General features: G+C 46.0%; 1 protein-coding gene across 1 annotated transcript; it reads right to left on the bottom strand.

Annotated features, from left to right (window-relative positions):
* Nucleotides 1–1,338: 1,338 nt before the first annotated feature.
* LOC137525329 (dexamethasone-induced Ras-related protein 1-like) lies at nt 1,339–12,780 on the bottom strand. Its single transcript, XM_068246384.1, has 2 exons — nt 12,510–12,780; nt 1,339–1,886 (listed from the first exon to the last, which is right to left on the bottom strand). The coding sequence occupies exons 1-2, from the start codon at nt 12,778–12,780 to the stop codon at nt 1,339–1,341; spliced, it is 819 nt and encodes a 272-aa protein (XP_068102485.1).
* Between the last annotated feature and the right edge of the window lie 4,364 nt (nt 12,781–17,144).

The following is a 17,144-nucleotide window of genomic DNA, read 5'->3' as shown; positions in this document are numbered from 1 at the left end:
AAGTGCAACCAATTACAACTTGGATCCAAGTTGTTTTCATCATTACTAGAGTTCCAGCTTGTTATGAGTAGACAAGTCTTGTTTGTACGTGTTTGGAGCAGACAGGCCTTCTGGTTGTTCTTTGGTTCTGATGCTCCACATCAATGCTAGATGTTCTGCATGAACGCCTAGGGCTCCTAAAAGAGAAGCCCATTGATGTGAAAACAGTTTCAAAATCAATGGTCCGTTCTCTTTACATAATCAGAAAAAGTTATTGACCAAGTTATAGCTCTCAAGGACGCATCATAGCAGGGTTGATAACTAAAGCATTAAAAAAAATTAGACTGGTGAATAAGGGCCCAATGAGTGACGAGGCAGGGTGTGCAGGGGAGAGGAAGGGAGGTAAGGGAATGGTGGGTCTCATGAAGGAGAGGAGAAAGGGAAGGAGTTTGGGGTAGGAGGGAATTGGTTGAAAGAAGGTATAGATCTATAAAATCGGGCTCTTACAGCTAGTCTGAGAGAATTGGGGAGGGTCCAACTTATGGGTCAACAGCAGGGGCGTAACTAGAAATCACTGGACCCCCCTGCGAAAATTTAGATGGGCCCCCCAGGTGTCGTTGCTGGAAGGGGGAGTGCTGATGGTGCGAGGGGTGAGGAGTTGAGCCCCCCTCCCTGCTGCTGTTTGTGCCTGCTTCTCCTTCTTCCTGCACTGTGCCCCCTCCTGCCCTTAAAAATGGACCTGGAGGGCCCCAGAGCCAAGGGCCCCCTCTCAGGCTTTTCCCCCCGGGGCCCTCCTGCAGCTGCATCTCTTGCAGGGCCTATTGTTACGCCCCTGGTCAACAGTCAGTGTTCATAGATATAAGAAAGGACATTACGAGATATAAACGTACATTGCCTTCCCTTCTGGAGATATATAAGATGGTTTTCTGAATCGAGTGGGGGTTTAATACTGTATAATAAGGCCTTTTAGGTGTCCCAATCCTTGAAAAATATCCAGCTTGTCCATTAGGTAACAAATATTTATCTTTCATTTTTCAATGTCCTCTCCTCGGTTTTCATTGTAAAGACCACTTTTCACTTTTCCGATTGTGGGGATAAGGCTTCTGGTGTCTTTTTGTAATCCTTGATGGGGAGTTCATATTGGAATGTTTTGTCTTATTACAATTTGAGGACTATTACATGCCCTTTGTTCATTTTGTTGGTGAAAAAAAGGTGTAATAAAATCTTCTTTCTGCATACAAGTAGTTTTTCTTTTTACTTTTTAACTTTCCTGTTGGATTTCCTAAAATCAGGTTGCAATTCAAATCATTTGGTTTGGGTGCAAATATCGTCTCCCCCGGGTCAGGTGCAGTCAACTCTCTATCTCTGTCTAAGCAAAAACTGCCACCAGCGGAAACGAAGAGGAAGGATTCGTTTCTGAGGCTTGGCCTTCTCTCTAATGTATATAAGTTCACTGTTGACGCTGGGTCTGCGGGTAAAGGGAGCCACGGTGCCATAGGCATCTCCATCCATCATGGCTTTCTTGCCCATGAAAAGCTTCTTGTGCTCAATTTCACGGTAGTAGATGGAGACTTTGAAGTGGAGTCCAGGGCTCATCTCGATGGGTAGTTTGGCCATGGTAAACAGAGCCTGGAACATCTCCTGCAACCGGACGTTGTTCTTGGCTGACACCTCGAAGTAAGAATAGTTATTGCCCACCCCGACCAGCTGCTCAATCTCGTGTGACTGGACTGTTCGGCAGAAATCCCGGTCCACTTTGTTGCCACATATCACCAGGGGTACCTCAAAGCTCTCCTTAGACTTGTTCTTCAAGCAGGACTTTGTCACAATGATCTGATGCTTCAGACGTTGCACCTCCTCGAAAGAATCATGGTTGTCCAGACTGAAGACCAAGATGAACATGTCACCTGGAGGACAGAACAGGTCAGGTTACAATGCTTAATTTGCAGAAAAAGGACTTCCCCTACATTTTCACACATCTACATGTTTTTATTGTAACTAGTGGAAAACTAGACTGCTTACTCAATTTATGAAAGGAAGACAGATAGCTGATGGTTGTTTCAAATAACATCTGACCATTCCTGGAGTTGCACGAGTCTACGTTCTTTCATTGAAAATTCTTGCCATGACTAGAGGTTGAGGGCAACTGCAGGAGATAATAATAATGGCAGTATTTGTATAGCGCCTTTCTCCTGTCGGACTCAAAGCGTTTGCGAGGCAGCCACTAGAGAGCACTCAGTAGGCAGTAGCAGTGTTAAGGAGACTTGCCCAAGAAACTCCTTACTGAAATAGGTGCTGACTTACTGAACAGGCAGAGCCGAGATTTGAACCCAGGTCTCCTGTGTCAGAGGCAGAGCCCTTAACCATTACACCATCCAGCCACTGGCTGCATGCTGGTGTGGATTTGTGGTAAGGACACAAGGACATGGGACTTGGGTGGTAGGAGGGCTGGGGCAGTATTACAGAGCTCAGGGCCAGATTTACCATAAGGCACTGTAGGCACGTGCCTACAGGCGCCTGATTATGGAAAGGCGGCTCCCCTACCCGCGTGCCTCCTTCCTTCCCTATGCAGAGTCCTGATGAGTGTAAAAGAGGTTTCTCACCCTGCTCTCGGCATTCAACTGATGAGATTTCCCTTCAGTCAGGGGCTTCACTAGCTACTGAATACTGAGGTTCCTCTAGCTACCTAATAATTGGGGGCACCTCTAGCTACTTAGTATTAGGTAGCCAGACATAACCTCAATATTAAGTATAATGCGTAGGGGAGAAGTGAAAGCTGGGACAACCAGCACACTAGCGGTGCAGTTCGGTGGGGGTTTGTAGGTTCATGGAGGGGAGAAGTCTAAGGTGCCGGGACATCTGTGCCTATAGGCTCAAGTGAGTTAAATCTGAGACTGACAGAGCTGGCAGTGGAGCGGCTGTCAAAGCTATGTGCCCTCTCTAGCATTGCCTGTCCTCAGAGGAGCTCACACTCTAATCCTACCATAGTCATAGTCTAATGTGCTACCATATTATTATTATGTATTTATATAGCACTGACATCTTCTGCAGCACATTACAGAGTACATAGTCATGTCACTGACTGTCCTCAGAGGAGCTCACACTCTAATCCCTACCATAGTCATAGTCTAATGTCCTACCATATTATTATTATGTATTTATATAGCACTGACATCTTCTGCAGCACATTACAGAGTACATAGTCATGTCACTGACTGTCCTCAGAGGAGCTCACACTCTAATCCTACCATAGTCATAGTCTAATGTCCTACCATATTATTATTATTATGTATTTATATAGCACTGACATCTTCTGCAGCACTTTACAGAGTACATAGTCATGTCACTGACTGTCCTCAGAGGAGCTCACACTCTAATCCTACCATAGTCATAGTCTAATGTCCTCCCATATTATTATTATGTATTTATATAGCACTGACCTCTCTTGCAGCACTGTACAGAGTACATAGTCATGTCACTGACTGTCCTCAGAGGAGCTCACAGTCTAATCCTACCATAGTCATAGTCTAATGTCCTACCATATAATTATTATTATGTATTTATATAGCACTGACATCTTCTGCAGCACATTACAGAGTACATAGTCATGTCACTGACTTTCCTCAGAGGAGCTCACACTCTAATCCTACCATAGTCATAGTCTAATGACCTACCCTATTATTATTATTATTATTATTATTATGTATTTATATAGTACTGGCATCTACTGCAGCACTTTACAGAGTACATAGTCATGTCACTGACTGTCCTCAGAGGAGCTCACACTCTAATCCTGCCATAGTCATAGTCTAATGTCCTACCATATTATTATTATGTATTTATATAGCACTGACACCTTCTGCAGCACATTACAGAGTACATAGTAATGTCACTGAATGTCCTCGGAGGAGCTCACACTCTAATCCTACCATAGTCATAGTGTAATGTCCTCCCATATTATTATTATGTATTTATATAGCACTGACAACTTCTGCAGCACATTACAGAGTACATAGTCATGTCACTGACTGTCCTCAGAGGAGCTTACACTCTAATCCTACCATAGTCATAGTCTAATGTCCTACCATATTATTATTATGTATTTATATAGCACTGACACCTTCTGCAGCACATTACAGAGTACATAGTCATGTCACTGACTGTCCTCAGAGGAGCCCACACTCTAATCCTACCATAGTCCTAGTCTAATGTCCCGACCATATTATTATGTAATTATATAGCACTGACATCTTCTGCAGCACATTACAGAGTACATAGTCATGTCACTGACTGTCCTCAGAGGAGATCACACTCTAATCCTGTCATAGTCATAGTCTAATGTCCTATCATATTATTATTATGTATTTATACAGCACTGACATCTCCTGCAGCACATTACAGAGTACATAGCCATGTCACTGACTGTCCTCAGAGGAGCTCACACACTAATCCTACCATAGTCATAGTCTAATGTCCTCCCATATTATTATTATGTATTTATATAGCACTGACATCTCCTGCAGCACATTACAGAGTACATAGTCATGTCACTGACTGTCCTCAGAGGAGCTCACACTCTAATCCTACCATAGTCATAGTCTAATGTCCTACCATATTATTATTATGTATTTATATAGCACTGACATCTTCTGCAGCACATTACAGAGTACATAGTCATGTCACTGACTGTCCTCAGAGGAGCTCACAATCTAATCCTGCCACACCTTATTTTACATTTGTATTTGTATAGCACTGACATCCTCTGTACAGCATCCTTTATCTATGGTACCAACTTTTCAAGATAGTTGCAATGCACCAAAACAGGCTAATGGCTCAAACTGTGTATATTGTGGTCACTAGTGGAAATGTTTTATCTCAACCTTCTGCCATGAAAAAGAGCTTTTGAACTCCGAACATGAAGGATCAAAATGCAGTCAGTGAAACTGTTATATTTACAGTGCACATTTAAACGCTCAAACACATAAAAAAAGGACAGAATGGGGTCTCTTCCCCAAGTATTAACCCCCTGTGCTCCTGCAGGAACTCAGAGCCCCTTAATAAGCATAGCAATTTCAACCCACATGGTCAATAAAAATGTGCATGGCCGGTTCTTGCTGCCTGAGGCAAACATGCGATGATGTGTCACCCTCCCCACCCCCCGATTTGGAATGATCGCACAGCACCCGACAATTTACTCTGCTTCGTTTAATGTTCTCACATGACATGCTGCAGCTCAACACAATAGCACTCTGGCTGGCTGTGAGTCTGTGACAAACACACTGCTCACCCTCAGCCACTCCATTCCTCCTCAGTCAGGACAGCAGTGTCACCTTCTCCCTTCTGCTGTGCAAGTCAGATGAACAATGATGCTCTCCTGCCTCCCCCCCCCCCCCCCCTCCTCACTCACTGCCTGACTCCTCACACAGCACAACAAGCTGCTTTTCCCCAATGCTGCTCTCCTGCCTCCCCCCTCCTCACTCACTGTCAGACTCCTCACACAGCACAACAAGCTGCTTTTCCCCAATGATGCTCTCCTGCCTCCCCCCTCCTCACTCACTGTCAGACTCCTCACACAGCACAACAAGCTGCTTTTCCCCAATGCTGCTCTCCTGCCTCCCCCCTCCTCACTCACTGTCAGACTCCTCACACAGCACAACAAGCTGCTTTTCCCCAATGATGCTCTCCTGCCTCCCCCTCCTCACTCACTGTCAGACTCCTCACACAGCACAACAAGCTGCATTTCCCCAATGTTGCTCTCCTGCCTCCCCCCTCCTCACTCACTGCCTGACTCCTCACACAGCACAACAAGCTGCCTTTCCCCAATGATGCTCTCCTGCCTCCCCCTCCTCACTCACTGTCAGACTCCTCACACAGCACAACAAGCTGCATTTCCCCAATGCTGCTCTCCTGCCTCCCTCCTCCTCACTCACTGCCAGACTCCTCACACAGCACAACATGCTGCTTTTCCCCAATGGTGCTCTCCTGCCTCCCCCCTCCTCACTCACTGCCTGACTCCTCACACAGCACAACAAGCTGCCTTTCCCCAATGATGCTCTCCTGCCTCCCCCTCCTCACTCACTGTCAGACTCCTCACACAGCACAACAAGCTGCTTTTCCCCAATGCTGCTCTCCTGCCTCCCTCCTCCTCACTCACTGCCAGACTCCTCACACAGCACAACATGCTGCTTTTCCCCAATGCTGCTCTCCTGCCTCCCTCCTCCTCACTCACTGCCAGACTCCTCACACAGCACAACAAGCTGCTTTTCCCCAATGCTGCTCTCCTGTCTCTCCCCGCCTCACTCACTGTCAGACTCCTCACACAGCACAACAAGCTGCTTTTCCCCAATGATGCTCTCCTGCCTCCCCCTCCTCACTCACTGTCAGACTCCTCACACAGCACAACAAGCTGCTTTTCCCCAAATGATGCTCTCCTGCCTCCCCCCTCCTCACTCACTGTCACACTCCTCACACAGCTCAACAAGCTGCTTTTCCCCAAATGATGCTCTCCTGCCTCCCCCCTTGCTCACTCACTGTCAGACTCCTCACACAGCACAACAAGCTGCTTTTCCCCAATGCTGCTCTCCTGCCTCCCTCCTCCTCACTCACTGCCTGACTCCTCACACAGCACAACAAGCTGCTTTTCCCCAATGCTGCTCTCCTGTCTCTCCCCTCCTCACTCACTGTCAGACTCCTCACACAGCACAACAAGCTGCTTTTCCCCAATGATTCTCTCCTGCCTCCCCCTCCTCACTCACTGTCAGACTCCTCACACAGCACAACAAGCTGCTTTTCCCCAAATGATGCTCTCCTGCCTCCCCCCTCCTCACTCACTGTCAAACTCCTCACACAGCTCAACAAGCTGCTTTTCCCCAAATGATGCTCTCCTGCCTCCCCCCTTCCTCACTCACTGTCAGACTCCTCACACAGCACAACAAGCTGCTTTTCCCCAATGCTGCTCTCCTGCCTCCCCCCTCCTCACTCACTGCCTGACTCCTCACACAGCACAACAAGCTGCTTTTCCCCAATGATGCTCTCCTGCCTCCCCCCTCCTCACTCACTGCCTGACTCCTCACACAGCACAACAAGCTGCTTTTCCCCAATGATGCTCTCCTGCCTCCCCCCTCCTCACTCACTGTCAGACTACTCACACAGCACAACAAGTTGCTTTTCCCCAATGCTGCTCTCCTGCCTCCCCCCTTCTCACTCACTGTCAAACTCCTCACACAGCTCAAAAAGCTGCTTTTCCCCAAATTATGCTCTCCTGCCTCCCCCCTTCCTCACTCACTGTCAGACTCCTCACACAGCACAACAAGCTGCTTTTCCCCAATGCAGCTCTCCTGCCTCCCCCCTCCTCACTCACTGCCTGACTCCTCATACAGCACAACAAGCTGCTTTTCCCCAATGCTGCTCTCCTGCCTCCCCCCTCCTCACTCACTGTCAGACTACTCACACAGCACAACAAGCTGCTTTTCCCCAATAATGCTCTCCTGCCTCCCCCTCCTCACTCGCTGTCAGACTCCTCACACAGCACAACAAGCTGCTTTTCCCCAATGCTGCTCTCCTGCCTCCCCCTCCTCACTCACTGTCAGACTCCTCACACAGCACAACAAGCTGCTTTTCCCCAATGCTGCTCTCCTGCCTCCCCCTCCTCACTCACTGTCAGACTCCTCACACAGCACAACATGCTGCTTTTCCCCAATAATGCTCTCCTGCCTCCCCCTCCTCACTCACTGTCAGACTCCTCACACAGCACAGCAAGCTGCTTTTCCCCAATGATGCTCTCCTGCCTCCCCCCTCCTCACTCACTGTCAGACTCCTCACACAGCACAACAAGCTGCTTTTCCCCAATGATGCTCCCCTGCCTCCCCCCCCCCTCACTCACTTTCAGACTCCTCACTCCGCACAACAAGCTGCTTTTCCCCAATGATGCCCTCCTGCCCCCCCCCCCCCCCCCATTTACTGTCAGATTCCTTATACAGCGCATCAAGCTGCTTTTCCCCAATGATGCTCCCCTGCCTCCCCCCCCCCTCACTCACTGTCAGACTCCTCACTCAGCACAACAAGCTGCTTTTCCCCAATGATGCTCTCCTGCCCCCCCCCCCCCCATTTAGTGTCAGACTCCCCACACAGCACAACAAGCTGCTTTTCCCCAATGATGCTCTCCTGCCTCCCCCCTCCTCACTCACTGTCAGACTCCTCACACAGCACAACAAGCTGCTTCTCGCCAATGATGCTCTCCTGCTTCCCCCTCCTCACTCACTGTCAGACTCCTCACACAGCACAACAAGCTGCTTTTCCCCAATGATGCCCTCCTGCCCCCCCCCCCCCCCCCATTTACTGTCAGACTCCTCATACAGCGCATCAAGCTGCTTTTCCCCAATGATGCTCCCCTGCCTCCCCCCCCCCCTCACTCACTGTCAGACTCCTCACTCAGCACAACAAGCTGCTTTTCCCCAATGATGCTCTCCTCCTCCCCCTCCTCACTCACTGCCATACTCCTCACACAGCACAACAAGCTGCTTTTCCACAATGCTGCTCATCTGCCTCCCCCTCCTCACTCACTGTCAGACTCCTCACACAGCACAACAAGCTGCTTTTCCCCAATGCTGCTCTCCTGCCTCCCCCCCCTCCTCACTCACGGTCAGACTCCTCACACAGCACAACAAGCTGCTTTTCCCCAATGATGCTTTCCTGCCTCCCCCCTCCTCTCTCACTGTCAGACTCCTCACACAGCACAACCAGCTGCTTTTCCCCAATGATGCTCTCCTGCCTCCCCGCTCCCCACTCACTGTCAGACTCCTCACACAACACAACAAGCTGCTTTTCCCCAATGCTGCTCATCTGCCTCCTCCCTCCTCACTCACTGTCAGACTCCTCACACAGCACAACAAGCTGCTTTTCCCCAATGATGCTCATCTGCCTCCCCCCTCCTCACTCACTGTCACACTCCTCACACAGCACAACAAGCTGCTTTTCCCCAATGATGCTCTCCTGCCTCCCCCCTCCTCACTCACTGTCAGACTCCTCACACAGCACAACAAGCTGCTTTTCCCCAATGATGCTCTCCTGCCTCCCCCCTCCTCACTCACTGTCAGACTCCTCACACAGCACAACAAGCTGCTTTTCCCCAATGATGCTCTCCTGCCTCCCCCTCCTCACTCACTGTCAGCCTCCTCACACAGCACAACAAGCTGCTTTTCCCCAATGATGCTCTCCTGCCTCCCCCCTCCTCACTCACTGTCAGACTCCTCACACAGCACAACAAGCTGCTTTTCCCCAATGATGCTCTCCTGCCTCCCTCCTCCTCACTCACTGTCAGACTCCTCACACAGCACAACAAGCTGCTTTTCCCCAATGATGCTTTCCTGCCTCCCCCCTCCTCTCTCACTGTCAGACTCCTCACACAGCACCACAAGCTGCTTTTCCCCAATGCTGCTCTCCTGCCTCCCCCCTCCTCACTCACTGTCAGACTCCTCACACAGCACAACAAGCTGCTTTCCCCAATGATGCTCTCCTGCCTCCCCCTTCTCACTCACTGTCAGACTCCTCACACAGCACAACAAGCTGCTTTTCCCCAATGCTGCTCTCCTGCCTTCCTCCTCCTCACTCACTGTCAGACTCCTCACACAACACAACATGCTGCTTTTCCCCAATGATGCTTTCCTGCCTCCCCCCTCCTCTCTCACTGTCAGACTCCTCACACAGCACAACCAGCTGCTTTTCCCCAATGATGACCTGTTTACCTCACTCTCCTCTCGCCTCCTACTCTGACTGCATGCTGTTAGTGTAACCACAGTGCAATCTCTACGCCCGATGCAAATGTTTTACCTTGCTTCATGAGAGAACCGGCCCTGAGAATGTGTGTGTGTGTGTGTGTGTGTGTGTGTGTGAGGGGGGGGGGGTACCTTGTGCAGGAAAGCCTCCCCCTCCTGCAGGTCACACTTGTCCATTGAGCTTATACTCACCTTACGTTCAGGGAGGAGGGGGTAGCTATTGCAATCCACATGGCTGTAATCCCGAGAGAAAAGGACTTTTGGTAGAATCTGGGACCCCCCTGTAACATCAAAGATGCCTACAAATGACCCCTCCCCCCTTTCTGATGAAATGGGCATTAGGGAACTTTCGGACTTCATACCCAATTCCCACAAAGGGTTAAAAATAAAACTCCAGGCAGACACTGGTAGAAAAAAAGACAATTGTCCAAAGTAAATCTTGACCTCATCTTGAATTAATGTTTTCATACTGATATCCACCATTTCTTTTTTTTATAGACACCCCCCCCCATGCCTGTCTGCATTTGTTGGACCTCACCCCCCCCCCCCTCCTGTACCCCACGTTGATAATGTCAGTGCCGGAGTATGGCATTGACTGTAACTGACGATCTCCCGGCAACAAGAGCTTGTTATTGGCAAGGTGGGGCGAGTGTGCGGCAGACGCAGAACAGCGATCTGGGAACATTAATTAAAGGTGAGTATTTATCGCCTATTTACAATAATAAGTGTTTTTTTTACAAGACTTTGTCTTCTTTATTTTACAGTGAGTACATAATTATATCATAAGGTGCCCACTAACGATACAATCTTTTTTGACCAATCTTACCACATCTAGGTAGTAGGAGGGTAAACTGAGTTAAATATACTTCGAGTGGATCTGGCAGTCCCTCATATTACAAATAAGTGGTAAGATTGGACAAGAAAGATTGTACCATTAGTGGGCACCATAATAGAATCAATCCAAAATTTGGATCGAAGATACGATTGTTCATCATCAATCGGCACCACAAACGCTACCCAATCCAATCGATCGTACGGTTGGTCAGGAGATTGTACCATTAATGGGCAGCTTTGCATAAATATACTGAAACAACAAGAGATAATTAAAGCAGACCTAAACTCAAAACTTCCTCTCTGCTCTGAAAGATAAGCAACAGCATAATAACCGTTAAAGAAATAACTTTCTTTGTTACAGCTGATACAAATCCTTCAATAAATCTGCAGTGTTTCTACTTCCTGCTTTCATGGAAGCAGGCGTAGGGTTAACATCCTGTGTTTACAGATTAGCTGCTCTGCCGAGGCAGCCAGCTGACACAGCTGAAACATTAAATTACAGTGGTGATTAGAGCAAGAGTTCAGGTCCACTTTAAAGCTATTCAGGGATGACTGAAAAGCATTTGTACTGCATTTCAGAAAGCTCCGAAGTATCTCTATATGACTGGGTACTGGTGGTGGTCGCAGTCACTATGAGGGGTGGGGAGGGCAATAATGGATAAAGAGGTTCAGGCTGTCATAATATTGAGAAACAATTGGCAGCACTTCATGCTAGTTAATTGCTGATGGTGAATCTTGCGAAGACAGACCACATGGCATTGTTATTACTCCACACACCAATCCATACCGAACTCTACCGATCAGCACCTGCCTTTCCGACGTCCGATATCAACACATTTTTCCTCAGACCCCCCGCCTTAAAGGACCACCATCGCAAAAAAAGTAGGCAGTTAAAATCTGACAGAACCGACAGGTTTTAGGCCAGTCCATCTCCTCATGGGGTATTCTCAGGGTTTTCTTTGTTTTCAACAGCATTTCCTGAACAGCAGTTTAACTGTCAAAATAGTAAGATACCAGCCACCCTCCCTACTCACTTGCACACTATTTTGTCAGTTAGACTTTGCAACTGCTGTTCAGGAGATGCTGTTGAAAACAAAGAAGACCCTGAGAATCCCCCATGAGGAGATGGACTGGCTCAATACCTGTCGGTTCTGTCAGATTTTAACTGCCTACTTTTCTTGCGATTAGTGGTCTTTTAAGAAGAAGCTCTCCAAAGCCAGAGTGCATGACTAGAGTAAGGTCTTCATGATGTACATTATTCTATAGCAGCACATAGCAGCCAGTGGCGTAACTACAAATCTTGGGGAACTTTGATGCCCCCCCCCCCAATATTATAACCCTTCCCCTTGCCAACCCTTGTGACCCTCACAGTCATGGAGCTCATCATGCATGCAAGTGTCCTAACAAAAAGTGTGGTGGACATCGTAATCTTCACACCCATAACAAGTGTAGCCACAAAAACACCTGATCTGAAGGATGTAGTAGTTGTGGACCCCTTAGAGATCTGGGCCCCCTACAGTTGCGGGGCTACTCCCCTCCAGTTTCGCCCCTGATAGCAGCCAACCCTACAGAACTGTCAGAGCCGGGACAAGGTCCTCCAGCACCCAAGGCTGAGACACCAAAGTGCGCCCCTCCATCCCTCCCACCCCAGCTGTCACACACTGATTGCTATTACACTAAGAGGGCCACAGGGCCCACAACCTCCCCAACACCTTAATATCTAGTTCTCTGGCTTGCAGTCACTGCTATGTATCCCCTTTTCTTATTTCTTTCTGCTTCATACACAATTAGGAATGACAACTGAATGAATTGTGCGCCCCCTCCTACACTGCGCCCTGAGGCTGGAGCCTCTCCAGCCTATGCCTCGGCCCGGCCCTGAGAACTGTGTAGAAGTTGGATAGAAGTTTGAGGAGCACCACTCACTGTTTAGGATGGCCAGCCTCTGGGTGGCTGGGAAGGCTTGGTGGCCCGAGGGGTCCAGGATGTCCAGCTGGTGGAACTTGCCCCGGATCCTGTAGTACATGCGATGGATGTCGTCGGTGGTCGGGTTGTAGTCCTCCAGGAAACCTCTGCAGAGGAACCGGTGGACGATGCAGGTCTTGCCCACGTTGGGGGAGCCCAGGAGCAGCAGGCGGCAGCGGTGTTTGGGGGAGACGCTGAGGTCCAGCTCTTTGGGGAAGATGTATTTGGCCATGTTGCTGTCACGTGTGAGGGGAGGATGGAGGGATGGATGGAGAGGAGGCAGCATTTACTCCATGTCACATTAAGATGGGATGCTGATGCTGCTCTGGCTTATATAGAGCTGTATCCATGCTCAGCACACGTCACCCTGTTACCTAGTGATAAGAGTGCTAGCCATGTGGCTCAGGAGGGGGTGATGGGAGGGATAAGCAGGGTACCCCAGCCTTGCTCATTCCCTCAGAGTGGCAGAAGGAGGCAGAGTGCGGAGACTGGCAGACCGTTCTCTGGAGTCTGATAAGAGATGGAGCAGGTATGTACTCTGTGTGTGTGTGTGTAAGGCATGCATGCTCTCTGTGTATGGTATGTCCTGATGGTGATACTAGCAGATCCCACACACAGAAGGGATGCAGGTGAGCATAGATACATGATAGATAGATAGATAGATAGATAGATAGATAGATAGATAGATAGATAGATAGATAGATAGTAGATAGATAGATAGATGTAAAGAAAGAAAGAAAGAAAGAAAGAAAGAAAGAAAGAAAGAAAGAAAGAAAGAAAGAAAGAAAGAAAGAAAGAAAGAAAGAAAGAAAGAATAGATGATGGATAGATGAATGTACTTTGTGTATGTAATCTTATGATGTCGGTATTATTGGTTTGACACACAGAAACTATGCAGACGGCAGATAGATAGATAGATAGATAGATAGATAGATAGATGGATAGATGGATAAATATAGAGAGAGATAGATAGATAGATAGATAGATAGATAGATAGATAGATAGATGTAAAGAAAGAAAGAAAGAAAGAAAGAAAGAAAGAAAGAAAGAAAGAAAGAAAGAAAGAAAGAAAGAAAGAAAGAAAGAAAGAAAGAAAGAATAGATGATGGATAGATGAATGTACTTTGTGTATGTAATATTATGTCGGTATTATTGGTTTGACACACAGAAACTATGCAGACGGCAGATAGATAGATAGATAGATAGATAGATAGATCATTTGATAAATGGGTAGAAGTAGAGGGAGAGAGAAGGAAAGGAAGAAAGAAAGCGAAAAAAAATATGATGGATATATAGATGTACTTTGTGTATGTAATCTTATGATGTTGGTATTATTAGTTTGGGGACACGCAGGTGGTGTAGGTGATGATAGAGAGAGAGAGAGAGAGAGAGAGAAAGAGGCATAGATATGCAGACATTTTTATGCTGTACCTGTTGCTTAAATAAAGCTTTTTGGATTTGCATACACTTTGGAGCGTGCAGACTATCGCTTCTCTAGATAGATAGATAGATAGATAGATAGATAGATAGATAGATAGATAGATAGATAGATAGATAGAGGAGCACTTTGTGTATGTGATGTAAATTATGTTGTTATTATGAGTTATCACTTTTAGATGGTTAGATGCCGATAGATACAGCAGATAGATTACAGTAGTGTTGTATTGAATATTATATTTGCCGCATTTCCTGTGCTGGTGTTATTTTTTTTTCTTGGACTTGTTCTCCAAAACAGCACCCTATCCACCACCCTCTGAACCCCATTTATTATTATTTATTCTTATTATTATAATTAATATTATTGTGTATTTATATAGCACTGAACTTGTCTGCAGCACATTACAGAGTACATAGTCATGTCACTGACTGTCCTCGGAGGAGCTCACACTCTAATCCTACCATAGTCATAGTCTAATGTCCTACCATATTATTATTATTATGTATTTATATAGCACTGACATCTTCTGCAGCACATTACAGAGTACATAGTCATGTCACTGACTGTCCTCAGAGGAGCTCACAATCTAACCCTACCATAGTCATAGTCTAATGTCCTACCATATTATTATTATGTATTTATATAGCACTGACATCTTCTGCAGCACATTACAGAGTACATAGTCATGTCACTGACTGTCCTCAGAGGAGCTCACAGTCTAATCCTACCATAGTCATAGTCTAATGTCCTAACATATTATTATTATGTATTTATATAGCACTGACATCTTCTGCAGCACATTACAGAGTACATAGTCATGTCACTGACTGTCCTCAAGAGCTCACACTCTAATCCTACCATAGTCATAGTCTAATGTCCTACCATATTATTATTATGTATTTATATAGCACTGACATCTCCTGCAGCACATTACAGAGCACATAGTCATGTCACTGACTCTCCTCAGAGGAGCTCACACTCTAATCCTGCCATAGTCATAGTCTATTGTCCTACCATATTATTATTATGTATTTATATAGCACTGACATCTCCTGCAGCACATTACAGAGTACATAGTCATGTCACTGACTGTCCTCAGAGGAGCTCACACTCTAATCCTACCATAGTCATAGTCTAATGTCCTACCATATTATTATTATGTATTTATATAGCACTGACATCTTCAGCAGCACATTACAGAGTACATAGTCATGTCACTGACTGTCCTCAGAGGAGCTCACACTCTAATCCTACCATAGTCATAGTCTAATGCCCTACCATATAATTATTATGTATTTATATAGCACTGACATCTCCTGCAGCACATTACAGAGTACATAGTCATGTCACTGACTGTCCTCAGAGGAGCTCACAATCTAACCCTACCATAGTCATAGTCTAATGTCCTACCATATTATTATTATGTATTTATATAGCACTGACATCTTCTGCAGCACATTACAGAGTACATAGTCATGTCACTGACTGTCCTCAGAGGAGCTCACAATCTAACCCTACCATAGTCATAGTCTAATGTCCTACCATATTATTATTATGTATTTATATAGCACTGACATCTTCTGCAGCACATTACAGAGTACATAGTCATGTCACTGACTGTCCTCAGAGGAGCTCACAGTCTAATCCTACCATAGTCATAGTCTAATGTCCTAACATATTATTATTATGTATTTATATAGCACTGACATCTTCTGCAGCACATTAGAGAGTACATAGTCATGTCACTGACTGTCCTCAGAGGAGCTCACACTCTAATCCTACCATACTCATAGTGTAATGTCCTACCATATTATTATTATGTATTTATATAGCACTGACATCTTCTGCAGCACATTACAGAATACATAGTCATGTCACTGACTGTCCTCAGAGGAGCTCACAATCTAATCCTACCATAGTCATAGTCTAATGTCCTACCATATTATTATTATGTATTTATATAGCACTGACATCTTCTGCAGCACATTACAGAGTACATAGTCATGTCACTGACTGTCCTCAGAGGAGCTCACACTCTAATCCTACCATAGCCAGTGTAATGTCCTACCATATTATTATTATGTATTTATATAGCACTGACATCTTCTGCAGCACATTACAGGGTACATAGTCATGTCACTGACTGTCCTCAGAGGAGCTCACAATCTAATCCTACCATAGTCATAGTCTAATGTCCTACCATATTATTATGTATTTATATAGCACTAGCATCTTCTGCAGCACATTACAGAGTACATAGTCATGTCACTGACTGTCCCTCAGAGGAGCTCACAATCTAACCCTACCATAGTCATAGTCTAATGTCCTACCATATTATTATTATGTATTTATATAGCACTGACATCTTCTGCAGCACATTACAGAGTACATAGTCATGTCACTGACTGTCCTCAGAGGAGCTCACACTCTAATCCTACCATAGTCATAGCCTAATGTCCTACCATATTATTATTATGTATTTATATAGCACTGACATCTCCTGCAGCACATTACAGAGTACATAGTCATGTCACTGACTGTCCTCAGAGGAGCTCACAATCTAACCCTACCATAGTCATAGTCTAATGTCCTACCATATTATTATTATGTATTTATATAGCACTGACATCTTCTGCAGCACTTTACAGAGTACATAGTCATGTCACTGACTGTCCTCAGAGGAGCTCACACTCTAATCCTACCATAGTCATAGCCTAATGTCCTACCATATTATTATTATTATGTATTTATATAGCACTGACATCTCCTGCAGCACATTACAGAGTGCATGGTCAGGTCACTGACTGTCCTCAGAGGAGCTCACACTCTAATCCCACCATAATCATAGTCTAATGTCCTACCATATTATTATGTATTTATATAGCACTGACATCTTCTGCAGCACATTACAGAGTACATAGTCATGTCACTGACTGTCCTCAGAGGAGCTCACACTCTAATCCTACCATAGTCATAGTCTAATGTCCTACCATATTATTATTATGTATTTATATAGCACTGACATCTCCTGCAGCACATTACAGAGTACATAGTCATGTCACTGACTGTCCTCAGAGGAGCTCACAATCTAACCCTACCATAGTCATAGTCTAATGTCCCTACCATATTATTATTATGTATTTATATAGCACTGACAT

The sequence above is a fragment of the Hyperolius riggenbachi genome, chromosome 7 (assembly GCF_040937935.1).
Source record: "Hyperolius riggenbachi isolate aHypRig1 chromosome 7, aHypRig1.pri, whole genome shotgun sequence".
Lineage (NCBI taxonomy): Eukaryota > Metazoa > Chordata > Amphibia > Anura > Hyperoliidae > Hyperolius > Hyperolius riggenbachi.
Note: the sequence above shows the minus strand (reverse complement) of the source record. Positions and strands in the feature narration are given on the sequence as shown.